Genomic DNA, 27,286 nt, shown 5'->3' on the forward strand with positions numbered 1-27,286 from the left:
CTAACTTTGACAAGTGATTTGATTAATGAGAATAATGAGACTGAAACATTTTTTTTTTATTATTCCATTTCTTCTAAAAATTATTTTAAACAATGGTTAACATGAATGTATACGGATGATGTTGTAATCATTTGTTGTTAAAACGTTGTATTAACGTCGTAATACTGGCAGAAAAGTGAGTATTCCTGTTTATAATAAAGGTTATTTTTTCTTGTTTGTCAAGTCGATGTCAATAAAGTTGTGGCGTTTTGAACCGTCATGGCGACTTACACGGCGCTAAAGGCAGCCAGAAGCTCATTAAATGTCTTCTTTAAAGACGCTGCCCTGACTTCTACTAAAACCTTTCTCCTGTCGGACACTTGCACCGGAAAAGGTATCCGTCCTTTCCCCGTGTCGCGGTCCAGGTTTCGGGTTGTGTCGGATTTAGGGGAGAAATGAAAACATTAACCTCTACTGCTCGCGCTCATTGTTTTGGTCCGTCGTGAAGCTGAACACAGGTGTAACGCAGGTGTCTTCTGATGTCTGTCAGGCTCCAGACGATGGAGGACGTGTGACTCCCGGTCCTCCGACTCGGCTGAAGCCGTGTCTCACTTTGACGGACTGGTCCAGGGCGGCAGGCTGAGGACAGACGCCCAGCAGAGACGCGTCCTGCAGCAGCTGGCTCAGCTGCAGCACAGCCTGAGGACCTACTCCAACAGCGGCTACCTGAGTCCCCCTCAGCCACAGCCGAGCCCGGAGGAGGAGAAGAGCCGGGGTCTCCAGGCTGAAACCAGCGGGAACACACGTGAAGAACCCGATCTCAAGGTAAAAGAGTTACAGTGTCAACACAACAGTCATGCTGTCAGCCAGCTCTTCATACAAAGTGCAAACAACTTCACTGTTCACTGTTCAAATAAAAAAAAATCAACTATCAGCCAAGAAAATCAACAATGAAATATTCATCAGTTGTTAGTCCTTGATGCAAAATTATTTTAAGACAAGACTGTAATCGACTTGATTACATTAAAAAACTCTACAAAAGACCAAACCAGCATAGCATGAAGAAACTAAGTATTTGATGTGTTGATATGTGTCAAGTCAGTGAACACAAAACATCTATTTTGCTGTTCATTCATGGATTAAGGCAAGACATATTTGCTCTTAAATTATTAAATGAAGGGAAACTTCAAACTCTACCTGAACTTTTTAGTGCTTGGAGTCATATCTCATATAATCACTGTCAGTCGAGGTTTGAGATTGCTTTTTGACATGTAGTTTGATTTACATTTTTATCCATCTTCTGTCTAAACTCTGGACAGGCCACCACAAGAAGATGCATAGTTATCCCTACACAGACATGCACACACACACACACACACACACACACACACACACACACACACACACTACATTTAGAGCAGCCTACTGGAGATAGCACACCCTGAACAGATCACCAGTTCAACAGGGGAGGTCAGACTGTAAAATCCGTATTAAAATCTACAGAAATTAGCTTAAAAACTCTGTATGTAGGCATTAGTGTTACCTTGTTGTTTCCATAGTCAGGACATAATCTTATCTTAAACCAGATATATGTGATTTATTTATGATTTAAATGCCATTTCAGTCAACAATCTAACCTGTCATAAGTAAATATAAACAGCTTGCAATAACTTGGAAACTAGTCATTTTTCATTCAATCGAGATATTTTATAGTCCATTAAAAGACAAATGGTTTAAATCGCAGACAAGTAGAGGGGAGGCAGCACAGACTTGTATTTACAGTGTGGCGTCAGGCCACTGATTGGGCGTAAAGCTGTGCTGACGTCTACCGTATGGAGGGACGTCACAGAGTTGATTGCACTGTACTCCACTTGTATCACTGATGGTGGCCACGGAGTTCAGGTCAAAGGGAGGGTAGGGGTCTGGGAAGTTTATTGTCCATGTGAGTTTTGGAACGGCATAATGCAAGGGGGCTGTTGTTGTTTTTAGGTCAGGGGAGCTGACTGTCTAGCGTTTGGTGGTGGGAGTTTTTTCTGTTGGTTGCCTGGCACAGACACACAGGGTTAGGCAGAGATTTTGGAAGGCAACAGGGCAGACCTCCTGCTGGGCTCGCCCCGGCACCCCTCTCGCTCTCTCACCGTCCGCATCCAGTAATGAGGGGATCCCCCATTGTCTGGGCCATTCTTGTCCTTTTTGCTTTTGATTCGGGAGTCTGACAAATACTTTGGTGTTAGGCTATCAACACCATCCACTCCACCCACCCCCTTCCTTGTGCACCTTATTTCTTTTTCTGTCCCTCTCTCACACACACACACACACACACACACACACATACACACACTGACTAAAGTACTTATGCAATTATTCTAGTTTGAATCAGGTCACACCACTGTCCTTTCGGTGTCTGTCCTCTCTGTGAAAGTGCCGCCATTGTCCTCACTAACTGACCAAGTCTGTGGGGAGAGTACACTTGACTTAATATTGACCCAATGTGGCGTGGGTTTGCGGATGGTTGGCTGACAATGGCCCATTGTTTAGTGGGAGCTACCCTCTTCAAATCAGACCTGCATCACAGTCCTCCTGTATACGATATGTCTCCAGCAGGACATTTGTGTGAATTAAGCTTGATGTCGACTCTTATTGCCACGCTATATTCTTGCTTTGTTTGGGACTCGGCGTCTGTGGTTGCGGTTGAACATGTGACTGCAGTGTTTTTCTGACATTGGTAAAAAGGTGAGGTGGCCATGTCCCGCATGTGAACTTTCCACTCATGTGCCTGTCTGTGTCCTCCACCAGGAGGTGAGACAAGGCCACAGAGCTCTGCTAGACAGAGTGGCTGAGGGACAGCCTTGTCCTTCTCCACTCTGCCGTGGCAGAATGGCTACCAGCCACCGCTGACAATTACCCCACCATGCCAGAGGGCAGCTTAGGAAGTCAGGGAGAAGTCACACACTGTTATGCCAGAGCAGACTGGAAAAAGGCTTGTTGCTCTTCCAGTACTTCACGTCTATCTGAGAAGAGGCAGCGGATGGAGAAATAGAGGAGGGGTGGATGCGGTAGAGAGGCAGGGAGAGGGCAGAGAGAGACAGGGGATGCGAAGCAAGTCTGTTTTTTAATTTAGTTTTCAATCTGCTGTTGTGGACATTTACCAGAGTCAAGTGCTTTTTGTGCGGCGGACATTGAGTACCATCCCCATGAAATAGTTGGTAAATTAAATATCAAGAGGACAAATCTTTCCTTTCAGTGACTTAATTCCAAAGCTATTTAGTGTTGCCCAGTTACAGAGAAAAACAATCCTCAGTAAAGAAGCCGGGGGTAAAGATCCATCTATGCACCGATTGATAATACTTTCAATTATTCTTACTTCTAATCGCGATTGAACCGATGACACATGCATCAACATGGCTAGGATCCTCCTCGGGAGGGAAATTTGGCTTTACTGGATATTCTCAGCTTGGTCACACAGAAGACTGTTTTTTTGAAGCAAGGACCTTTTGATAATAGGAGGCAGGCAGCACAATGACTTCCAGCAGCACCTCAATGCAACAGTACCGTATCACAATTAGCAGCGCTAAACAGGCTGCACAGACAAGTCCACTCCATCTCGTATGGAGCCTCATCCAGTCCTCTCCGTTTTGTCTGACAAATCCCCCCATTGTTCCTCTGATGATGCTTTTCTTTCGTGGGAACCCTGGCTTGTCTTGTTGATTAGATCCCCTTTGTCTTCCTCCCCTGCAGTGGGCCAGTCGGGAGAATGTGAAACCTCACACTGTAGTGGTGGCTTAATGCCTTAGCATACTTTGTTTATTAAATGGTGGTTCAGGCATACATGAATATGAAGAGGTTTATTTAGGTCGTCAGCTATAGGTTTTTTTGTGCGTTTCATCAGAAATTGATCTGTACATTCCTTTTTTTTTTTTTGAATGCGGTTCGTCTCTGTTTTCATTCATAAGCAGCTGTATTGAATGTAACACCACAAACAAAAGCCATTTCCTGATTTTTATGTATTTCTTTTAAAGGAGGAACTCATTCCCTCATCACCTCCACTGCCACCCAAAGGCTTCTACATATACGGAGATGTGGGTAAGGACAAATCAATCTATGAATCAGTCATTTATTATTGAGTTGGCAGCTTTAAGACATTTAAATAACATGTAAATTGACATAACAGTAAAAGGAACACATTTGCTAACATACACACCAAATAAATCTGCTTTTAGCTCAGATTTCATCTGAAATACTTCTACACTTCACTTCCCTTCTCTCCCAGGCACAGGGAAGACCATGCTCATGGACCTGTTTTACTCCCGGGTGGAAAACAGTCGTAAACAGCGAGTCCACTTCAACGGCTTCATGTTGGACATCCACAAAAGTTAGTGTCGTCCTCACGCCACACAGCACCGACTGCTGAGGGCTGGCTTGCATGACTTGGTGGAAGTTTTCAGATTCCTTCTGCGCAGCAGATCCTATATTTATCCGCCTGTTTGTCCTGAAGCCCTCCTGCTAATTGTCTGCCATTATGCGCACAGGTGAAATTACCGCTTTATTCAGCGCCGCCGCTGGGTTCGGGCCGCCGGTGCAGGTGTGCTTTAAGATGTACCGTGCCTGACGTTTGTGTGCTGTTTGAAGGGATCCACCGGAGGAAACAAAGCCTGCCAAAACGAAGGCTAGGGAAAATGTTCACCTATGACCCCATATCACCGGTTGCCATGGAGATCAGCAATGAGACATGCCTCTTGTGTTTTGATGAGTTTCAGGTGAGTGTGTGTGTGTGTGTGTGTGTGTGTGTGTGTGTGTGTGTGTGTGTGTGTGTGGTATTAAACCCAGCTTATTTTAATACTTATAAGATCTAAACAAGAAGAAGTTTACAAACTTTTTAACATCAGACAACATTTTTTCTTATATACTACCATCAGAACATTATATATTGAAATGATTCCTGTCCTCATATTTATTCATTAAAAAAAATATATATTTTGAAAACATTTAAAGTTGTTGTGTAAACTGGATAATATGATGTAAATGTATGATATGGATAGTATGTGCTTTTATAACATTTAAAGGTTGGAAAAAGTCTTCACAGAGAGGGGAACAATCAAAATAGAATAACTGTCAATGTGAAACACATTTTAAAGTCAATAGTATTTTGATACATGCTGCAGTATTGCTTGTTAAATTTAGGGGCAAATGGAAATTAGCCACAGATAAGTTATTTGTTGTAAGCTCACTAAAAAAGCCAGCCTCTGTGAAAAAGCACAGAATGGGAAACTTCCCTGTAAGTCAGTGATCAGATGTTTTGCTATCTTCAAAAACATGAAGATACTTGTCCCTTGCATTACTTCTGTCTGCAGTTTCAGTTTACTCCTCTTTCTTGATAATTCAGGGATATATAAAAAAGCATGTTGAGTGTTGTGCTCGGAGGATTTTCACTTTAGACTGTGAGCACTGTTAATGTTCAATCACAGCCAGCCTTTCTTGTCCAGACAACCTCATGCCTCTGATGTTGATTAAAAGAGCAGGACTGGGGACACCTAGTGGCCTCTGATGAATGTAGCAGGACTGCAGAGTGACCTCCTGTACGGACACTGTAAAGCTCGCTCTCTTTTTTGGATGTATTTTGACCACAGTAACATGCTCTGCAGTCTTACTTTGTAACTTTACCGCCACCATAAAACTCAGACAGATATTTGCTCCCGTTGCTTGTTTATGCACTTTTCGTGGTTATTTTGCTCTGGAGCTATTACAGCCAATCACCCACTGTTTTTATACACAAGATTTACACAACTAAAGGACACCTTCAGTCATTACTGATGCAGAAATTCTCATTATTTTACCCTTTGGTGTCAGAGAAGAGAGCCACTACTGAAGCTCTTTCTATTCTCTGTAAGGTAGTTAGTCATTCATTGCAGCAAAGAAAGACGTGATTCTGTGTATTTATCATTAGCCAGCCAAACACATCTGCTCCCAAGCCCGTGTTGCTGCTCTTACTGATATCATTACAGTTAATGCCAGCAGGTCAGGGGTCGCAGAAGGTGCAGTTGCTCTCTCTAATCACTGTCTATGCATCTGCGAGGATCAAGAGCTCCTTCTTTCATCCGCCCGTCTTTCACATTTTAAACTGCGGCGCTGTTTGCGCTTTCTCATTGATTTGTTTTGTTTGCCGTCGCCGGCTCCGCTGTTTCTGCTCGTCGACTGTTGCTACCGGTGAATGGAGGGGAAACAAGTAGACATGTGCGCGTTGTTTGTGATGCATAAACAAGAGGTTGGGAGGTTGGGAGAGTCGGGGGGTGTGGGGGTCTATACCAATCAGCATCCTCCTCCACTCAGCCATGCAAATGAGGCTCTGGGTATCAGTCGCACTCTCCTGCTTCCTTAAGTGAGTGGAGCTAGAAAGCGACTGGCGGTGGCGGGTCAGATGGATCTTATCCTCTTAAATGCTAATGACATTTCTCCATTCTCTTCATTAGCGCTGTGCCATTATCAGTAATTTGTAGCCCCCCCTCCTTCCTTTTACGACCCCCACCCGGCTCCCCTAATGAATACTCGCCATTGAGAGGTCCGAGATGGAAAGATGGGGAAGAGAGTGAGAAAGGAAGAAGAAGAGTGAGAAGAAGACGCTTGAGCGTCATTGTCTCAGGGCCCCAGTCACTGTGCAGCCCCGCTGAAATTGCTCATAGGTTGTGTACATAAAGAGGTGTAACATCAAAAGAGGTTTAATTTGGCACCCGTGTGCCTCGCCGTAAACTGACAGCCGCTTGAGTAATTGGGCGCTCATTTAAATATGGGCAATGGCCGACAGAGATTGCGCCATTATTTTTGTGTTCCACAAGTGCGACATCAGTCCCCTCCACCTTTTTTTCTTTCTGTGGGTACCCATTCTCTTTCCCTCTCCCCCTGCTCATTCAACAATCAATATTGCCCCTCATACTATGCCCATGTTGAGGGCACATGAATAAACAAATCCATGTTGTATAAAAGGTCATTTTTAAATGATTCTTTTGAAATGAAAATAAAATCCTGTGGTCAGAGGAAATGGGGGCCCCTTCAGAAAGACAGAAAGACACAGAGCCTTGGCTTTTTGTTGATTCTCATTACACACACACACACACATGCACGCGTGCGCACACACACACACACTAATTTGATGCCCTTAGCCACCTCTCCTTAGCAAAATCAAGGCTTTAACACAAATGTTAATCAAGTATTGGCAAGGGCAGTGGGGCTAATATGCAAAAGAAGAAGACTCTCCAGAGTATGAAAGGAGGCATATGCTGTGGGTATGGCCATCAGAAGTGCCTGTTATGCACAGGAAAGTAGGTAAGAGGGAAGACGAGGAGAGGGCGGGACAAACTCTTTTATTCAAGACGGCCCAATTCTTCTAAAGCGTTCCAAACATATAAATGTACAAACAAATAGGACGCATTTCTCACCTCAGTTAAAATGCCAGAATTTACTGTTGAAAACTGAATCAGTGTTTCTTTCAAAATAATATGTTGAGAAGTCTTTATTCAGTATGAATGACAAGAATGGTTTGATTAGTTGAAGCATGATTTCTATTGGTGGTGTAGAGCTGAGGAGTCAACAGTCACACATCCATCGGTGTTTATTTCTATGCACACTTTCAGATACTTTATACACAATTCACTTGTGTGTGTGTGTGTGTGTGTGTGTGTGTGTGTGTGTGTGCGTTGGCGCATTTGTGTTTACCGATCTCTCAGTGTTTGACTTGTCAGAAACTGATGTCCTCTTTTAACCTGGTCAACAGGCTCCAGCGCCTCACGATCAAACAGTTTGGATGTTTATTGCTGTATACATGAGGCTCCCTGGTTCAGACCTGCAGAACCAATCAATTTGGATGCACTTCTTGTTGCTTGTGTAGATTTTTTTTTTCTCTCCATCTCATCAGGCTTTCCCCATGGTTAGTGTGGTTAGTGAATCTAGATCGTGTGTCTTGTGATGGTATGCTGACCTTTCACCCAATTACAGGATTTAATTCTGATACGGCGTCTCTCCGGTGGGATTTTACATGTTCTCCGTGTGCCTGCATAGATTCCTTTCACAATCCAAAGCTTATTTAGTTGTGTGCTTATAAGTGTAATATAGACGAGAAACAAGGGATGGGCCCAAGCTGACCTCACTTTGAATAAAGCTTGCAGATGGATGGATGGATGACTTTTACTATGATTGTATTCAATTTAATGTGTAGTATTTATACCAATATATCTATTAATGTAAAGGATTCTTTGGTATTTTAACAAAAAAAAATTCAAACTAAATGACATTTATTTGAACTGTTTAAAATAATTCAGTTTCCGTTGTGGATGGCTCTCATCCGTCGGTCGTGATGGTTAATCAGGCATGTTAAATACATGCCTCCCTGACAACTGTGCATCGCGGGGCAACATTATTTCTGTATTTGTGGATGTTCAAAAGAACAACATCGGAGGACGAGAGAGAAGGAACAAAAGTGAGAGCACTGGATTACTAATAGAAAGGTCAGAGCTCTTCATTTAACAGCCAGCGACTCATAAACGTCCTTGCTTCAGTGTTGTCATCGACCTTTGTTTATTGTGGACCCATGGAAATGATGTAGATGAAAAAGGCAGCAGACAGTTGAATTGGATTTATGTATTATGATGTTGTATAGCCTTGTGTGTAGTGCGTACAACACACACACACACACACACACACACACACACCTGTATGTGGCTTTTTATGGTCATCTTGAGAGAGGCTTTGTCCACCACCGTGACCCCAGTCCTGATCCACATTGCTCTGTTTTTTTTTTTCTTTTTTCCTCTCCATTCTCTTGTTCTCGTGCTTGCATCCAGTTATTCTCACATCTGCTGGGTTGATTAGCTCAGGTCTGCTGCTTCATCTGCTGCCTACTTGTCCTCAGCAGAAAGCGGTTTCATGACCATTTGCAGTCAGTTCAAGTGCTTTAGGTTTGTGTGTGTGTGTGTGTGTGTGTGTGTGTGTGTGTGTGTGTGTGTGTGTGTGTGTGTGTGTGCGCACGTGCACGTGCGCGGCATGTGTGTACACTAGTATGAATGGCCATGACCAGACAAAAAGGACTGAATGAGCACACCTGAATGACGCTAATCAACATGGAGTGTTAATGGCATGATTTGACCCCAGATCCACGTGCGAGGCGAGGAAAGGTAGATAACACACGAATGTGGTCCTCTTCTTCTTCTCTGGTTCTCAATCAGGTGACCGACGTTGCTGATGCCATGATCCTGAAGCAGCTGTTCGAGACACTGTTCAAAACTGGAGTGGTGGTGGTGGCGACGTCCAACAGACCCCCAGACGGTATGAACATCAGGACAGTTTTGTTTTCTCTCTATAATGTACCTGTTACTTCTTTGAGAATTAACGTTTTAAACCGAGTGACTGTGTGTCTGGGTCGGTGGGTGTACCGTTCACCTTCATAGTCATAAAGCAGCCTTTAAACACACTTTGATGTTGCATTTCCTGCCAGCAGAGCCTCCCCGGTGAGTAAGAATTAGCAAGACGCGGATCAAGGTGGAGATAAATGCATGACGTGCGACGTGGCGTCGCTCTCCCTCAGCTAAGATGTTGATATCTCGAAGCCTTAAGTGGATATGAAGTGGGCCGCAGCAAGACGGTTAAACAAAGACACGTTTCTCTGATATTTACTCGCTATCAAGAACAAAGCGACAAACCACGCAAACTTGATAGAGAGCCTACTTGGTATTAATTACACGGTTAATGGAGCACTGAAAGCCATAAGAGAAAACTGGACATGAAAGGCATACGTTTTCCATCTTTATTGATGTGGAGATGCTGGTATCAAAAAGCTCTGGATGTGTTTGGAGGGCATATTTAGACAGGTTTTAGTTAGGACACTTGCTGCTTTGTTTTTAGACACTGATGGAGTTTAAATGGAATCATGATGGTTTAGGGCCTCTTTTCAGTGGAACTGCATTATTACTCTCAATGACATGCACTTTACATGAATGGACTTAAGTGCAAAATTACTCCTACAAACCCGGATACATGTATATCTGTGCATTTAAAATGCACACTAATACAGATTTAGACAATCTTGAGGGCAATATTTGAGAGAAATAGGCCCTTTAGTATTGAAAAAAGGTATTACAACACAAAAGGATTGATTTACAACACACTGTGTTGCCATTATTTTTATCATCCACATAATTTGGTTTATCCAGACACATGAGATGACACATCTTGGATACTGTCGTGATGATTGAGATCGGGCTGCACAGTTAAGAAATTATCTAAATGTGCTTTTGTCTCCATAACAATTATCCATGATTTGTATCAACAGCAACAGAATAGAAGTACAGTAAATATGACTTACTAATGGGGCTTAATAACAGAATTTTCATTCTTCATTGCAATTAATCGCAGCTTCAGTTGCATGTTTAAAATTGTGTTGTTTTGCATTTCAAGTCAGTTTTGAAGTCCGTAAAGTGAAGCATTTATCAATCCCTCCAGGAAGCTGGGAGCGTCGTGAATTCTGCACCCCCTTGCAGTTTTATGCGATCACTGCAACTTGACAAAATTCCAAGGTCACGCAGAATTCACACAGATTTAAATAAATTACAGCATCACGACTTCTTGGAGGGACTGATTTCTTACTTAGGAAGCAAAGGAACACAAAGAAAGAATTTCCATTTTGAACGTTTTGGATTTTCTTTCAAAATAAAGTGCCATGTAGGCCAACTTAATAGAATGTCTACATCAAATACAATTTTCAAATTGTAGTTCTATGATTAATCACAATAAAATTTTTCAATCTTTAGACAGCCCTAATGTGATTAACGCTGGCTATCCTGATGTATTATGCTAATTGGATGTAAGTTTAATAATAAATTCTGGGGTTTTTTTCTGTGTCCAGGTTGAGCAGGGTAATATTAATTCCACTTTTTGCACATTCTTTAAGATGAATTCAATTCAATTCAGTTCAATTCAGTTCAGCTTTTATTTATGAAGTGCCAATTACAACACGGTCCTTTCTAGACACTTTTACAGAGAAAAGCCAACAGATCCACATGAGCAAGCATAAGCAACTGTGGAAAGGAAAAACTTCCTTTTAACAGGAAGAAACCTTTGCAGAACCAGGCTCAGCGGTGGCGGCTTTCTGCTATTCCGGTTGGGGTGAGGGGACAGAAAGGGAAGGAGAGAGGACAGACAGTTTCTTGTGTCTACATACATTTCATATGTAAACACAGAGTACATATGAGTGCATGGATCTTGTGCACTAACACAGAATGGAGAATGATTGACTAAAGCAAATCAATCACACAAATCTATATTCCTACACTGTATTTCCTTAAGTTCATCATAGTTAGTTTGGAAGAAATCAAAGTTACTAATAAATATGGCCACAGATAAAGTGTTAAACAGTTTGCGGTGACAGAAAATAACAGCCAGCATCGTCAAAGTGTTTGATCACTCTGTACTTCGGTCACGATGTTTTACTGCACAGACATCAGAGAAGCATTGATTAAAATAACTGCCGGCGCTAAAGCGAACGAATCCAGAAGCAGAGCTCCGTCTTCCTTTAACCTTCACAGCCGCCGTGTGCCGCACGCAGCTCGGTCCATTACAGTATAGAGTTTTGAAGAGAGGGTTATTTGGGTGTCAGGTCCTACTGTAGTCAGCTCGAGCCCAAACATCAACAACAGCCACTTGTTTGCATTCGCAGCTGGAGAGAGCTTAAGCCTCAGTGTGTGTGTGTGTGTGTATGTGTGTGTGTCTGTCTGTGTCTTTGTCCCTGTTTGTGTGTGAATCCCTATCTGTTTTATCTGTCTATCAGGGATGCTACTTCAGATGTAATTTGTTCCAGCCGAGCTAATTGAAACCTCTATTCAGGGAGCTGCTGTGGACATTGTCCGCGCTGAAAAGGCGACAGTCCTTTCTCTCGCCACCATTGTTTGGGAATGTAATGAATTTTATGTTGCCGCCGCTGCCGGTAGAGAAATCCATTTTTCTCCCCTGGTCCCAGTCCTTTTGTCGTGCCTCCCCACCCATCCTTCAGTTCATCAATAGCCACTTTATTTGCCAATCTGTGGCGGGGGAATGACATTATTAGGAGGCTAAACAGCAGCTCTAATACAGGCCCTCCCTTCCTCTTTCAGATCTGTACAAAAACGGACTTCAGAGGGACACCTTCCTACCTTTCATCGACGTGCTGAAGGTAGAGACAAAGTCATCCCTCTCCTTTTGTCTTGTTAATTTATTCATTTGTTTATCACACACGCTAACACACGCGCTCGCATGTGCGCCTCAGTCCTCCCGTCCCTCTGTCTGTCTGTCTGTCTTTTTAGAAGTTGCTCTTTAGTGGTTTGATGTTTTCTGCTTCCTGGATGCCTCGCACAGTGTCACAAAGCTGTCTTTGATCATGCCAGAGCACAGTGAAAGCAGACTCGCACAGAGACTGAGGGAGAAAGGTAGGGAGAAATGGAAAAGGGGGGCGGGGGGAGTGGGCACAGGTAATGTGAATGGGAGATGGGTGGACTAGCTGAGTGACTGACCCAGACTGCTTGCATTTCAAAAGTAAAGGGGGGGGGGGGGGGGGTAAGGTGAGACGAGGAGGAGAGAGGAGAGGAGAGGAGAGGAGAGGCGCGATGCAGCGCTTAGCATTTCTGGCAAAAAAAAATCTGCTTTGCAATTTAAACAGGTACGGCCATTATCCCGCCTGCATCTCAGATGATCATTGATGTGTTTGGAGTGATCTTGATCAGAAATAACGGCACAATAATTTGTTGTCATGCATTTTGCAGCAGATTAGTGCGGCGTTCTTGCGCCTATCATTGGTATTTGATCTACACAGTAAAATCCATCTTCTTGTGACCATGAGTTCCAAAAAACTGCTCGGTTTCACTTGGCTGTCAAATAAACAGCTCACCAGACGCGACCTAAACTTCGTTTTTTAGTTTAGTGATGACTGTTAGTAATATATATTTGGGATTTTTTTGTGAGAAAAGTGAAAACAACAACAGATTAGACCTAATCCCAAACATCAGTGATGCAGCATGAGCATCAAAGTCTCGCTCTGAAAGTAAACTTTGAAAATGAAGCAAAGTCATTTCTGCACATCTGGGTACAACAAAATTGAAGTTCAAGCAGTAAGTACAGGACATCATACTCATGAAATTGCACTTTTTTTCCAACATGTTCAGGTTGTGTTGACTGGTATTAAATGCAGAGATCTTCATGATAAACATAGGAGGCTGTGGGAGTTTAAAAGTGTCGTTACTTAAAGATTTATATGTTTTAACTTTACCTGTCTCTCCCGACTAAGATCAGTTTAGCTGTAACTAAAATGACTTCGCTTTAAAAGAGAAAAACAACCCTTCTTCAGCTTCAAATGATTAAAATTATGCAAATGAATTTTACTGATATATTTCGGTATTGAGAGAAAGATAATTCTTTTTCATTGTTAACTTTTTCAATTTGCAATGAAGTGAAGACTGACCTTGTGAATCACACTTACCTTCATACTATTATGCCAGTAATATTACTATGACCTGGAATTTTAGTACTTTTTTTTTTTCCACAAACATAATCCAAACAAGGTTTGGCTGAGTCATACCCAAAGTATAAAATAACAGATAAATGTCCCTCTTATCACTGAAAATCACCACTTGAACGAATAAAAGAAAACTATTCACCCTGTCTATTTGACCGAGTTTACTGACAACTTTACAAACAAGGAAAGTGTTTGAAAGGAGAGAAAAAAAAACATATATGTATACAATATTAATGAAATATTCAGCATGATCACACAGTTCATCTGCACAGTTACTAAAATCTGGCCACCCTGCTGCCCGGCCGCTCTCCCAGCAGCACCCTTGCCCTCTCTAATCCGCCCTCATCAATGTCCTGAATGCCTGTTGTCCCCATGTGCCCCGTGCTGCCTCCTCTCTTTCAGGGTCCCATGTTCCCCTTTGTGAAGCCATCTGGTTTTAGGGGTCGGAAGGTTTTTGTGGGGCGCGGCGCACTCTCTATTCTGGAAAGTTAAAGCGTGCTCCGGCGAGGTCGCGCCGCTAACTAGCTGACCCTTAATAGATTGAATTAATGCTGGCGAGGACTGGCGGGCGCGGGATCTCCTCCGCGCAGATCGCCAGTGTGGGAGAGAATGAGGGTGTTAACATATTAAAAAACAAAAAAAGAAAAAAGAAAAAAAGAGAAATCCTCTGACCTCTCCTCCTTATCACCTGAGCTGGAAGGTCAAAGGTTAATCCATCACTTCTGTCCGCCTGACTTCATATCTTTATTTAACCATTGACTTCTGATTAGTTGGGACCCCCTTTTTTTTTTCCCGCAGCGCCTCATCCTCCACAATCCTGGAGTTTCCTCGTCTTTAAATGAGAAATCAATTCAGTCCGGTTCAAAGTTCTAAGTAGATCATCTTGGCAAACATGGATCCTCCCTGAATATAAAGGCGTCGCCGGATGTTTTTCCACTTTATTTTGTTTACTAGTTTTTCATTCACACAGTCATTTGTAATTTCTTGTCCTTTTTAGCATCTCGGTGCATCTATTCAGTTGTTAAGGCTCCTCTTTCTGTGTAGCCATGGCAAAGCTCAGCGTTCTGTAAAATACAGGGTTTTTAGAGCTTTTTTTTTTTTTTTTTTTTAATGGACACTGCCAGTATTGTAACTAAGACACTCTTTCTCGCTCACAAACTGTCCTCCCTCTCCACTCCACTTTTCATTGCCCATCCTCTCTCTCCACCCCTCTATCCCCGGGTCTTTATTCTATCACTACCCTGTTCTGCTCACTGGCTTTACTCACCCAAGGTCAGGTCTCTGTATTTTGGTAGCAGAATAGTGACTTTATTTTTCCTCCGCTTGTTCGATTGCAGTTGCGCACAAAGCTGCCGAGGGGAGGGAAAAAAACATGACAACAACCCTGAGGCAACTTTGAGTATTTCTGGGTTTCCTGCTGTTTTTAACCCTTCTTTTGATCTGCTCTCCTTCTCTTTTTTTTGTGTCATTGTTAGTAATTGCTATGTGCTGTGCAGTTGGCGATGAGAGTAAAAGAAATATATAAATAAAAACACAACGGCGGAGAAAGAAAAATTGAGGAATGAGAGGGATGTGGCCCTCCAGCGAAGACCTTGGTGGGAAGGACCGTGCGCGCCGAGCCTGCGAGTTCAAATCAAATGGATTTTGATATTTGATGATTGTCATTGTCTTGCGGAGCATTTAATGACAGGGCAGTGCTGCTGAGAGTATGGATCAAGGGCAAAGCTCACTTCTTTCACATCAACGCCTCTCCCTTCCAAACCTGCACGATTAATAGAGGAGAGATTGATTTTTCTCCTTTTGAACACCACAGAATAAATTCTGCACCTGATTTTTACTTCGTTTGTAATTGATTCAGTTATTTCGGCTTGTTCGCCGAGCTGTCGATTTTTTTTTTTTCCAGTAAGGTTGTGTTCAGTCATTGCTTGTGCATGATCGACATATGGACAGTGTACACATGCCCCCTGAACTAAAATTACCTCGACTTTTGGGCCTTTTAAAGATATTTAACAAGAAGTTTATTTTTCAAACTAATACTTAAAAAAGAATACATCCATCTACTCTAATGATACGTTATGTGTCTCCTTCCGTTTGTTGTGTAATTTATGGATTTATGGCAGAAAATGACAAATCACTAACATCCTAAACCGGGCAAGGTAAACAGCATCACATGGGGTTTGTTATTTGTAATTTATTTGTTTGTTGGAATTGTTTTTAGCATGTAAATTGGTTAATGTATTCATGTAGCCAAGCATAAGATGATAGTCGGGTTTTCCATCTGCCGATACTTTTAAAAGGGATAAAGTAGTGACAAATAAAGACATATAAGAAAGTCAAAAACTTCTTAGACAATGTGGATTGCTCATTGTTATTGATTACAATACATTTGCTTTTAATCTACCTTTTAATTTATTATACATCATTTGCGCTGAAATTAAAAACAAGTGCTTTTAGCTTTGCAAACTAGAAGCTTCTAAGACTTCTCATGAGAATTACTTATTTGTTTTAGCTCCAAATATCTTTTTAATGCCCAATTTCTCATTTTGATTTGAACTGTAGGAATAAAATATCCTACATAGAAAAAATATGGACAGTTTATGTAAAAGTCCTAATAAATGAAAGAATTAGATTCACCTTGTAGTTCAGATCTCATATATTGAGTTTATATTGTATTTCAAAATCAAATTCAAACTAGTTAGATACGTCATGATTCACTGGTTTCACACATTTTAATGTTTTTGAACGCCTGTCTATGTGATATGGAAAGACTTCATATTTCATTTTCTATTTGAATTGATTAATTGGGTGAAGACATTTTAAACCACAACCATGTTTGACCTGAGCTTCTTTTTGGGGAAAGTAATGAGAAGAGAGAGCAGTGGAGAAGCGGAGACTTTAGCTCGTGTTCGTTTCCCCATGAAATGATGTAAATCCAGACCTACAAATCTCGGGAGGGCATTGATCCTCTTCACATTTATATGGCGTCTGAATGGACACTCAAAGCAGCATTTAGACTCTGCAGTGTTGATACTTAAGGAAACGCTGCGATACTGTTGCTATAGTAGCTTCCTGGTGTTTGTATTTTTCCCGGTGCTACCTGATCTTGAAGGGCAGGTGAACAGTCTGAAAAGAGTGAGCCGCGTCAATAGAGTGCTCTTTGAGACGCGCAGCGGGTTTATACATTAGGTGAAGCGAACAGAGGTGTATTTTTTTGCTGGTAATTAGCCAACAGCGTTAGTTTAAAGGCTGCGGAGCCGCGGAACTTTTTCCTCTCGACCAGAAGTGCTCCAAAAGCGCGGGGGTCATTTCGTACGTGCCTGTTTGTTGAGCGCAGCCTCTGCTGGCCAGGTGAAGGTACTACCGCCGCTTTTTTCGGTCCGGTTCGGTTCTGGACCGAGGATGCTCCGGAGGGGTTGAGGGTGGGGGGTCCAGTGGGGTCCCGGACCACAAAAGGTGGGGCCTCCAGCTCAAAGGATGTTTCCCCAAGAGGAGCAGCCGAGGCAGGGGGAGGTTGTGAGAACGACCCCGCAGAACAATCCGCGGCCGGCCCAAGGCAGTCACACTTTAAGGGAATAGATCATTAGGTGTAATTAGGGTGTTCACATTGTCACGTACCCCCCCAGACTGCCCAAGAATGAATAAAATCACCAGATACACCCCCGGCTCGCTCGCTCACACACACTGCAGCTCCCCAGTTAGTGAAAACACTTTGATGTCAGAAGAGTCGTCCACAACTTGCCAGCATAAAGGCAGTGTTTTAAGCTTTCTCTCTTTTCTCCCCCGACTCTCTCTCTCTCTCTCTCTTTCTCTCTCTCTCTCTCTCGACCTCTCTATCCCTGCCACCCCCCCCCCCCTCCTACTTTTCTTCTGTCCCTCCACACAAGGCTGTAAGACACACATGGTTGAATGAACGACAACCTTTCCCCTCCTCCCCTCTCCCCCTCCCCTCGTCTCTTTTTCAGCCTTCCCACCCTGCATTTCTTTGAGGCCTGGTCAATTCTCCAGGCCAAACAAAAAAAAGCATCAAATGTTTTCTGCTGCCGGGTAATGAGGGAGTGGACCTCATCAGGGCCCAATAGTCAGCTATCCTTGGCTTTTGTTGCAGCTCAATGGCACCGCGCTCTTTGAAAAACTCAAAAGCAACTTTTTGAGGAGTAAAGGATAGAGAAAGATATGTCGCGGAGGGAGCGGGCGCAGAAGGGAGTAGAGGCGGTGTTAAGGGTGGAGGGGGGTGGAGGGGGGTGGGGGGTGGGGGGGGGGGGGGGGGGGGGGAGAAAAAGCCACTCTGTTTTTATGCTAAACGGCTGTCCAGAGAGAGCAGTGGACAGCTCGGACAATGACATGATTGGAGCTACATGTGTTGGGATGACTTTCCCTCTAAAGACTCTCTGATTCTCATGTCTGTCATCGGGCTCTCTCTCGTCCCTCCTCCCCTCTTGTGTCTGAGGTTGTGAATGTGACCGCACGAGGAGCGAAACTCCTAATTTGCAGTTGGGCGGCTTTTCTACGAGACTGCTTCACATATAAAAAGTTTTTAAAACTTGAATAGAAAAACACTGTGGAATACTTTCATCAAAAAGGGTTCATGAAAAAAGCGCTTTTGAATAATTGGAAATCCCCAATATTTTGAGCTTGCCTATTTTGGTTGAATTGCTAAATATCTATCAGCCCAAAGATGATCAGAAAACAAAATAGTGAGGAAAGTTAATCTTTATTTGAACTGGAAAAACATTTTGGATTAATTAAATTTAGCTTGAAATTAACTCAGAACAATTGAACCATGTAAAAAAAAATAGCAGTTTTTATTAAAATATTTTAAAACAAGTATTGAGAATTAAGTAAAACTTACAAAAAATATATTTTCAGTCACAGTGCGGTTAACTGGACCAGCCTTTCTCTCCCTGTGATGGACCGTTGACCATGTCTCCTAGTAGTCAGCTGGGACTGGATGAATTAAATAAAGCGGTAAAGAAGCTGTGTGGTTGGATGAAGAAACAAATCTGCCTTGAAAAGAAGTGATAAGTCGCTTCACCTGTTTCACAGCTGCCAGATTAAACTGAAGGGACTTTTTAAGATAAAGATTTTAAAGTTGCAAAGTAGACTGACGAGGACTGAAGTCTGTGTGAGAGGAGTGCGGTGGAGGTGGCGGCGGCGGAGGTGGCGGCGGCGGCGCTGGGGGGGGGGAGCTGAAAGACCACAATGTGTAGGCGGATGAAATCTTGGAGGAGTGAGAACTTGACAATCCCCTCAAGATGGATAATCAAGTAATGACCCGCAAGGCCTCGGCTTCATCTGATTATAAATAACCAATGGAATCATCATCGCTGATTGTGTTTCCATTCCGCCGTCTTCTCCCCTCTCTTATTTGTACCTCAAGAAAACGCATCAGCCGCCTTTACCGGAGGGAGGTAGAGGCGTCTGGCGGAGGGAGGGAGCTGGAGATGGCAGGAGGAAAGACGGACCGAGCTTCTAATGATGTGGCAGCAATAGTAACAAGTTTTTTTTTTCTTTCTTTCTTTTTTTTTTTTTTTCTTTCTCCTTTTTGAGGGACTATTTACCCGTTGGTGGGGTCACAGTAGGTTGATGAAATGACACCTCCCTTTTGTGCGTGGGGGAGGGCGAGTTTGTCAGGTTGTTATTAAGCCTGATTCAGCCAATTGGCTCAGAGTGGGAACCCCGTTTGTGTGAGCGGACACGGAGATAAAAAGTTGACAGCAGAGAAGAATAGAGTATTTCCGTCCCCTTGCTTTGTGATGATTACTAATTATCCTGCAGCTTAAGGAGGCCAGTGGCAGAAATTCACTGATTTCATAATTTACTGGAGCTGTCGTTGAATACTCAGTCAGCCCGTGACGGCTTGGACGGGATGATATGCATTTCCTCTCTTTTCTTTGATAGAATAGTGGAGATGATGATTATAGTTTGTGCGGTACTCCCTGACATGAATCCTGTTGACGTTTTACACTATCTGCAAAAGTTTGAACTCTGCTTCGCGGGTTCACCTCTGCAGGAATACACTTGAATAGCTGCCGAACAATAGATCGCCTCAATAAACCATAAAGACATGACACGAAATCTCAGACCTGCCAGACGATAGACAGACGCCTGCTGCCTTTTGCTTAGCGCTGTCATTTAATTTGCTCATTCTTCAGCTGCTCTTTGTCCATTTTATTATATATGATGAGCAGAAAGCAGTGACACCGAGCTCTTTTTCCCCCCATTACAGCTGTCTAGACAAGAACCATAAATTCACTGTAATGATGGCGGTATGGGCAGATATCACAATAACAATGCATTAGATACAGTAGAGATAGAGAGAAAAAGGTGTTATCACTCATATTTTTTGCATTTGACATCAGATTATATTTTAACAACATTTCCCACATCTCCATTTAATCGTCACAATAAAACTTTTTTTTAATTTATTGGTATTTATTGTGAATTTAAACTACTGTTTATAATCAATTGTCAGGGAATTGCAGAGTTTTCAGTAGAACCGACCTGCTTGACAGGCGCTTCAGAAATACCGGTAGTTTGATCATCGGCAGTTTGAGCTGCTGTTTCTCATTCGTCCACTGGAGGAACATAAACACGAACCAAGAACTGAACAGTAGGCAACAGCAGCGTAACAGTGACCCTGTTGATGGAGAAATTAATGAATGAAAAGAAATTTATTTCAGTGCAATTTCAATTTTATGTACGTAGTATATAAGTGGTATGGAGTATGGAGTATGTGCACAAAGATTTCTGCTTCAAGAAATCTTGAGCTTCATACAGAATTGCAATGATCTTGACATTTTGAATGCATCATGGTTTATATGAGATTCCCAATTAAATTTATCATCGGCCATTACAACTAAAAATTTGTTTTCGGACACAGTTTCGATTTCAACTTCATCTATTTTGATCTTATAACTGAGGTTTGAGGCCCGGTTTCCAAAAATCATGCATTTTGTTTTACCAAGGTGAATATCATGAAAGCTGACACTACCAGGGTGGGTTTGTGGAAACAGGCACACGGTGAAAGTGCTGTATTTTCAAGAAGACGTCATTGATTTTTATTTATTTTCTTTTTTAATTTTGACATGCATATGGTAATGCAGTATTTGTAACAACAGCTGATATCAGGTTTAAATGTGTTTACTTTCTCGATGGAGTTTGCCAGTTCTCTGTGTTCATGTTTGGGTTTTTTTCTCACAATCACAAACATGCATGCAGGATCAATCATTTCCTGTAGATGTTAATATGAGTGCATCGCTGTCTGTCTCCGTTTGTTCTGTGACGCACTGGTAACCTGTCTACAGTACATCCTCCAGTCGTCAACTTTGTGATATATTTAGCAACTTTTTCTAACAGTTTCTTTGCTGTGTCTGTGCATGTACAGAAATACTGCCACACTGTCTGCCTGGACTCGGGGATTGACTACAGACAGCTGGACCAGGCTGCAGCGGGGAACCTCTACTACCTGTAAGAACATAATTATCACACACACGATCACTGGTCACCTGTGTCTCCTCTGTTTACAGTCCAGCACGACCCAAAGGTGGCGCAGAGGTCCGGAAACGACTCGGCATTAACCTACTCACAGGCACTGACCTGCACACAACAAGCTACCGCTGGAAATGTTTGCGCACATCATGTAGTTTGATTTTATTAAAGCAGAGAAAGAGAAGGCAAACAGACGGATAAATGGGGAGAAGCAGGCTGGGAGGTTTATAAAGACCTGCATTACCTTGAGAGATCCATGAAAAGAATGAAAGAGGAATCAATAGAATATGAGAAAATGGCAGAGCTTTAAAAGCTAGTTTTCTATTTTTCTCATTACTTATGCATTGTTAGGGACACACACACACACACACACACACACACACACACACACACACACACACACACACACGGACAAACAAGTGCTTCCATCTTTTCACTGTATGTAAATACAGCGGCGCATCACACCCTTTTTACCAGGAGTTAAAGCACATGTACGCACACACACTCTCGCACACACTTCACAGTCTCATTTTGTTGTGCATTCACAGGCTAATGCTTGTGTGTAGAGTCTGACATCCTGTTTTTTTACTGATGGAGTGAAAAGCTAAGTACCCGCCTCCCATGCTCTTCTTGCTGCCACCGTTTGATGTAGCCACTTCAGCTTTATTAATTTCATATCCTATTATTTATACTGTTTTTGGTGTGTGTGTGTGTGTGTGTGTGTGTATGTGTGTGTGTAGCTCAGGGCAGCCCGGTGCGGAGGCCTTTATGGATGCGCTGTTTGAGGAGCTAACGTTAAGACAAAAAAGCGGTAAGAAAATGAAAAGAAAGTATTCTTGATTGAGGTCTTAACTTGTTTTTTTTTATTTCCTGAGTTACATTGAAGGACAATAAATTTATTCATACAGATATTAGCGGTGAAATCTACTCTAAAACACTTTTAGTACTTATTATATCATTTAATAAAGTAATAAAAGAAAGCGTGCGGAGGCTTAAGACCGCTGGTTCTCAAAGGGTTTTCAATAATTTGATTCTATTTAGTTTTATTTATACAGCAAGATTACAGCATAGTCTCACAGCACTTAATATTCAAATAAAACACCTGGAAAAAAAAAGAATAATCCCACATGAATAAGCATAGTTGATGGTGGAAAAACATTATCTAACATTCTGTGTGCATATTTTTAAAAAAGTAATTTAAATCAAGGGCCACACAGGTAATATTTGGAGTTTTGCATTTTGATTGATGTGCTATTTGGACAGTGACTGTTTATATATTATATCTAATATCTATATTATATTTGTTTACATATTATATCTATCTAAAGGTTTCATGACCACACTGTTGTAGCATTTTGTTTAAGCTGTATTTTTGAAAAAGAGAAGTTGGTCGACATCCCAATTTTTGAAAGAAAATATAAAAGGTTTCTTTATATTCACTTGATTCCCAAATAAGCCCATGTGGTAAGAAACACTTTATATTATCAACTTAAAACTGCCTTTAAATGCAATATAACATAATTTTAAACATGCAGTTCAAAATTTGATTAATTAGAGTTAATGATGGGAGTTCTGTTATTAATCATAATTTATGGAAATTAAACTTTTCACAGCCCTAATCCAAAGCCTTGCTTTTAGAGAGCTGCTTTTGAAACCTGAGGTTCATCTTGTTTGTGTTTTCACAGTTCCAGGCCCGCGGGTGCTCACTGTGCTGGGCAGAGACGTGACTCTAGAGAAGACCTGCGGCTCCATCGCCGACTGTACCTTTCAAGAGTTGTGTGGTAGAGTGAGTATTGTCTGAAGTCTCTTTTACAAATATACATTTTCACAAGCGTATTGTGCAGGAGGAATATCTTTTACACTACGTTAATTATCTTAGTCTATTAGTGTAGATAGTGTGACATGAAGCGAGGCAGGAGACAGTTCAAGCTCACGGCAGCCTTAAGCTGTTTTTATTAAGCAAAATGTCACATTTATGCAAATCCAGGATCAGGTTCACGCCCTTGTTCATAGTATGGCTTGGCTGTAAATGTGGAGAATGACCTCAAGCCGACTGATATCCTCCTGATCTCTTTTTGACTTACATCAACGTAGAAAATCCACTCGACGGAATTTAAAACTGCTTACATTGAAACATTGAAAGCACTTCTCTATTTTCATTTTCACCTTTATGCTCCATGGCTTCCCTCTTCTGCGCACGTATTGTCCCCGCCTTTGACCTCCAATCTTGGTCTCGTTTTTTTTGCTCAATGTCAAAAAGCAAGTCTTTTGACAATTTAATGATTAGCCGAGCCCGCCGTGCCTACAAATGAAGCGGTTTGGTGCTGCAATCTGTGGGGTTTTGTATATTCTGATCCCTGACGGACAGCAGTGAGCCTCAAGGTTCCCCCTGAAACATATTGCTATGTGTCCTAATTAATTTGAGTGCAGTGAAAGCGAATGTCAAAAAACCAACGGCAGGAACTGACTACATCGGCACGAGTATTTTGTACAAGGCGGCAGACTGCAAAGCTCACTGCGACTGCATGTGTTTGTGCAACTGCTCTGGAGGATGGTTTCGGTATGTAACCGCATCATTTGACCCTCAGGATCTGGGTGCCAGCGATTACCTGGAGATGGCACAGACCTTCGACACCGTCTTTATCCGCCACGTTCCCCTGCTCACCCTGTCGTTAAAGGATCAGGCCAGACGCTTCACCACCCTCATAGACAACTTCTACGACAAAAAGGTAACAGACATCAAACACAGTCTGCGTCCCACATGTAAATCCAGACGTAAAAGATCATTGATCGCCGACTCTCTTCTTTTGACGACTTTACCTCGAGATTTTTGAACTTTCATGCATAGATTTGACCCCATTCAGTTTCATTCACAAAGCGTTTGCGAGGTCGCGCTTTGACGCCGGGTGATGAGAAAAGGCTTTGTTTGGATCTGCACCCTGAAGAGCATCAGTAAGGTCAGACACCAATGTGTGGTGGGAAGGAAAGGCTGTGAGTCGGGATTTATTCCAAAGGCCACATCGAGTTGGGATGAACAAAGAGACTTTTTTTTTTTTTTTTTTAAGGACGTGGCTTTAAGAAAGTGTAGTGATGGTAAAGAGCCTTGCTGAACTTCTGCCTCGAACCCTGAAAAAGGTATCAAACACTTTTTAATTCAGAGGCCACAAGCAAAACAACCGTATCTGGAATGGGCCGAAACAGTAAAATAATAATTTATGTAAATGACTAGCATTTCTGTTTAATCCATCCTGAAAAATGTCTACAGTTAATGAAATATCTTTTGGAATTATTTCATTATGCCATTTTTAACAATGCCTCCTCTGTGAAATATTAGAGTTTTTCTTCATTTTACTCAGCAAATATGCTAAAAACAGTATATCTGAAATCGCATTTATCAGTTTGCATCTTCAGGCTAACACTGAAGGTATTCTGCTTCTCAGGGTCATGTTGTTTTTTTGTTTTATTTACTATTATTTTTTTTCGAATTCCAGTATGTTTCCAGATTAGTTTGGCTTTTTATGCCTTTTTTTGGGTGTTTTTTCACTCTGAGGTATCATCCTGTTGGTTTTGGCCCATGAGCCATGTTTTAAAATTGTGCCGTAAGTCATTGAGCCTGAAACAACCAATCCCACAACATGAAAGAAAGACAAAAACATTCAACTTTCTTCTCACCCATAGCCGGAAGCTACCCGTTCCTTCTTGGTGCTTCCTTGAGGTCACACCGACGACATGAAGATGACAGAAAAAGGCTGAAGATTCACCTGATTATCTGCAGCACGGTGCCATTGTCCTGAGTTTCTGAGCAGTTCGCACTCCCTCCTGAATGATTCTGAGCTCAGTGAGCAGAGCTGTTTGTCCTGCAGTAGATCAGAGAAGTGTATTCCGGCCGGATACAGTGATGTTGTGACAAACTGAAGGAAAGAGAGGCTGCACAATGAGGGTGACTGGCATTTTTTAGAAGCCCTGAATGTGATGAGTCTTGAAAAGCTTTGCCGCCTTCTGTTGGGAAAGTTTGGAGATGCGTTGGTACTTTCAGGAGTTTGGCAGGGTGTCATCAGTCAACCTGGATAGGAAAAAAACAACTTGTGCATGTAGGATGTTCTTCACCGTTGCTGTGCACTCTGCCTTGCTCTATTTGCCATATCTCTACTTTCTTGTAGCGAGGCCGTCTCAGACCAGGATTGGACACGCCTGGTTCAAAGAGTTGGTAGATCCAACTTGCGGGAGCTTGAGATCCACTTAGAGGGGTGGCTGATGGGTGCCACTCTCCCCTGGAGACCGCCATCAGAGGCACTCTTGTCCTCAGCCTCGTCCTACTCGGCACTGTTTCACCTGGACGCTTAATGACCGATGTACCAGCCCGCTAATGTGCTAATGCTCTTTTCCACATCCCAGCAATCCTGCCCCGACTCAGCCTTTTTCAAGCAAGCACATCTGCCCGCTTCACTACTGGATCTGTGGCAGTATTTCTCCCTGAGATTAGTCACACGATCATCTGGTGACGGAGTGATTCATCAGTTGGAGTTTCCTCATAACGATATTCGTGTCATCGGAGCGATGTGTTTGGCTGCTCTGTTTGCAGCTGATGAAGGCATTTCACACGAATCAGAAGAGACTCTTTGGTACAGCGTGTCATGATGATACCACATTTTGTGCTTTCTGAAGGTGTGGATCCTCAGATTTGTGACCGTACTGCTTTTCAGTTTGATTACCAGTAAAATAGCAAAATGTGGTCGAGTGCAGAAACCACAAACAGTTTTGACATTTGATGACTACAAAGGTGGACCTTATATTTCCATTTAAAAACACTTCCATTGCTTTTGGCTCATTAGCGGCCAGCATGTGAGCGGCTTGAAATTTGGGGGGGGGGGTGCTGATGGAGAGCAAAGGACTCATCATCTCACACTTTAAAAGCTCCTGCTCGAGTGGTACTTGGAACAGAGATACATGCGTCAAAATTGAATAATTTTGGAAATCAGAGGTGTAGCACCTTGTCAGGATGACTTCAAGTGGCTGCTGCGTGACTGTATCTAGATACAAAATTACTATTGACAATACTCTTTGTAGCTCACTCCCTACGCGTTTACTGTATCGATCAATTTGTAATTATTTTAAAGGGGCTGATCTAACAAGTCAGACCACTGAAGTTGAAGGACACGACAAAATGCTCACATTTACTCAAAATAGAAATACTTGCATGAAATCGCTCCATACTTTCTGATTAAGCAGAGGTTGCACAGGTTGTCATTTTGAATGTCAAAATGACGGCAAAGAAGGAAGTCTGCGACAAACCGTTTTTGAGAAAGTAACCTGGACGTGCCTGAGTGTAACCCCCCCCTCCCCGCCTCCTTGTCCCAGGTCAGAGTGGTGGTGCTGGCTGCGGCTCCGTTGAACCGGCTGTTTCACCACACGGGAGGAGAGGACGAGCGAGACCGGCAGCTGCTGGACGACCTGGGCCTCGGCCAGGTAAGAGCTCGTCTCTGCGATCGACCCGGTTACATCAGATGAGTGATAAAACCGCTTGTTTTACCCACTATTTACACTTTGAGCCACTCTTGTGCTAAAAGTGAAAGGGTCTGCTTTATTTAAAGGTGTGATTTTCAGTTTTTAAGAAGGCATTACAGCATGGTAATGGCAGGTGGACACGACCTCTCTGCTCTAACTCGTTTTTACTTTCTGTACAGTCTGGTTTGGGGTTGATTAACTGACCGGTGCGTCTCTTCAGGAGGCAGCAGAGCGGCTCACTCTGTTCACGGCGGAGGAGGAGATCTTCGCCTTCCAGAGAACCGTCTCCCGACTGATGGAGATGCAAACCGAATCCTACTGGGTGGCAGGAGACCGCAGTCGCAGTGGAAAACCCGATAAAGCATAACATCCGTTGCCTACCTCCAGACAGCACAGTACCTCACCAACATCCACAAGAAACAAACCTGTTTTGGGAAACCAAAGTTTTTTTTTTTTTTTTCAAGAAAGAGCACTTCATGCCACGGCACCGTCAAAGTACAAGATGAAACTAACCGCAGGACTTCTTTGTCTTTGACTGCTCTTCATCCTCTATGCATATTGCATATTTTTCATGTTTCTCTTGTGTGAGGTGTGCTCTCTCCCCCTTGTGGAATATTTAATGTGAGGGAATATGTGAAGCTCCCCAGTGAGCCAGAAGACAAACAGACTCTAGTGTGTGATGGGGAACAGGTGTCCTTCACTGCAGTTGCTTACTGCCCTCTTGTGGATGAATGAATAAAGGGTTAAAAAGTCTGAACCTGACTCTTTTCTGTCTCATTTTCTGAGTGC

The 27,286-nt window shown here is 42.6% G+C and overlaps 1 protein-coding gene across 2 annotated transcripts; it reads left to right on the forward strand.

The window, feature by feature from the left end:
* The first annotated feature begins 256 nt into the window (after nucleotides 1-256).
* afg1lb (AFG1 like ATPase b) lies at nucleotides 257-27,260 on the forward strand. 2 transcript variants are annotated; one of them, XM_030110522.1, is made up of 13 exons: nucleotides 257-373; nucleotides 530-804; nucleotides 3,999-4,062; nucleotides 4,250-4,351; nucleotides 4,609-4,736; nucleotides 9,192-9,291; nucleotides 12,111-12,169; nucleotides 20,889-20,971; nucleotides 21,733-21,803; nucleotides 22,678-22,778; nucleotides 23,581-23,721; nucleotides 26,351-26,458; nucleotides 26,718-27,260. In XM_030110522.1, the coding sequence occupies exons 1-13, from the start codon at nucleotides 259-261 to the stop codon at nucleotides 26,862-26,864; spliced, it is 1,494 nt and encodes a 497-aa protein (XP_029966382.1). In that variant the 5' UTR covers nucleotides 257-258; the 3' UTR covers nucleotides 26,865-27,260. The 2 variants fall into 2 exon arrangements, with proteins under 2 accessions (XP_029966382.1, XP_029966383.1); XM_030110523.1 differs by having other exon boundaries at nucleotides 26,677-26,779.
* The last annotated feature ends 26 nt before the right edge of the window (nucleotides 27,261-27,286 follow it).

The sequence above is a fragment of the Salarias fasciatus genome, chromosome 15 (genome assembly GCF_902148845.1).
Source record: "Salarias fasciatus chromosome 15, fSalaFa1.1, whole genome shotgun sequence".
Classification (NCBI taxonomy): Eukaryota; Metazoa; Chordata; class Actinopteri; order Blenniiformes; family Blenniidae; genus Salarias; species Salarias fasciatus.

What these genes read in the sequence shown, in the direction of transcription:
- afg1lb (XM_030110522.1), top strand. Translation starts at nt 259, where the DNA reads ATGGCGACTTACACGGCGCTAAAGGCAGCCAGAAGCTCATTAAATGTC. An exon ending in GGACACTTGCACCGGAAAAG is followed by an intron (nt 374 to 529) that starts GTATCCGTCCTT and finishes GATGTCTGTCAG; the next exon opens with GCTCCAGACGATGGAGGACG. An exon ending in CTACATATACGGAGATGTGG is followed by an intron (nt 4,063 to 4,249) that starts GTAAGGACAAAT and finishes CTTCTCTCCCAG; the next exon opens with GCACAGGGAAGACCATGCTC.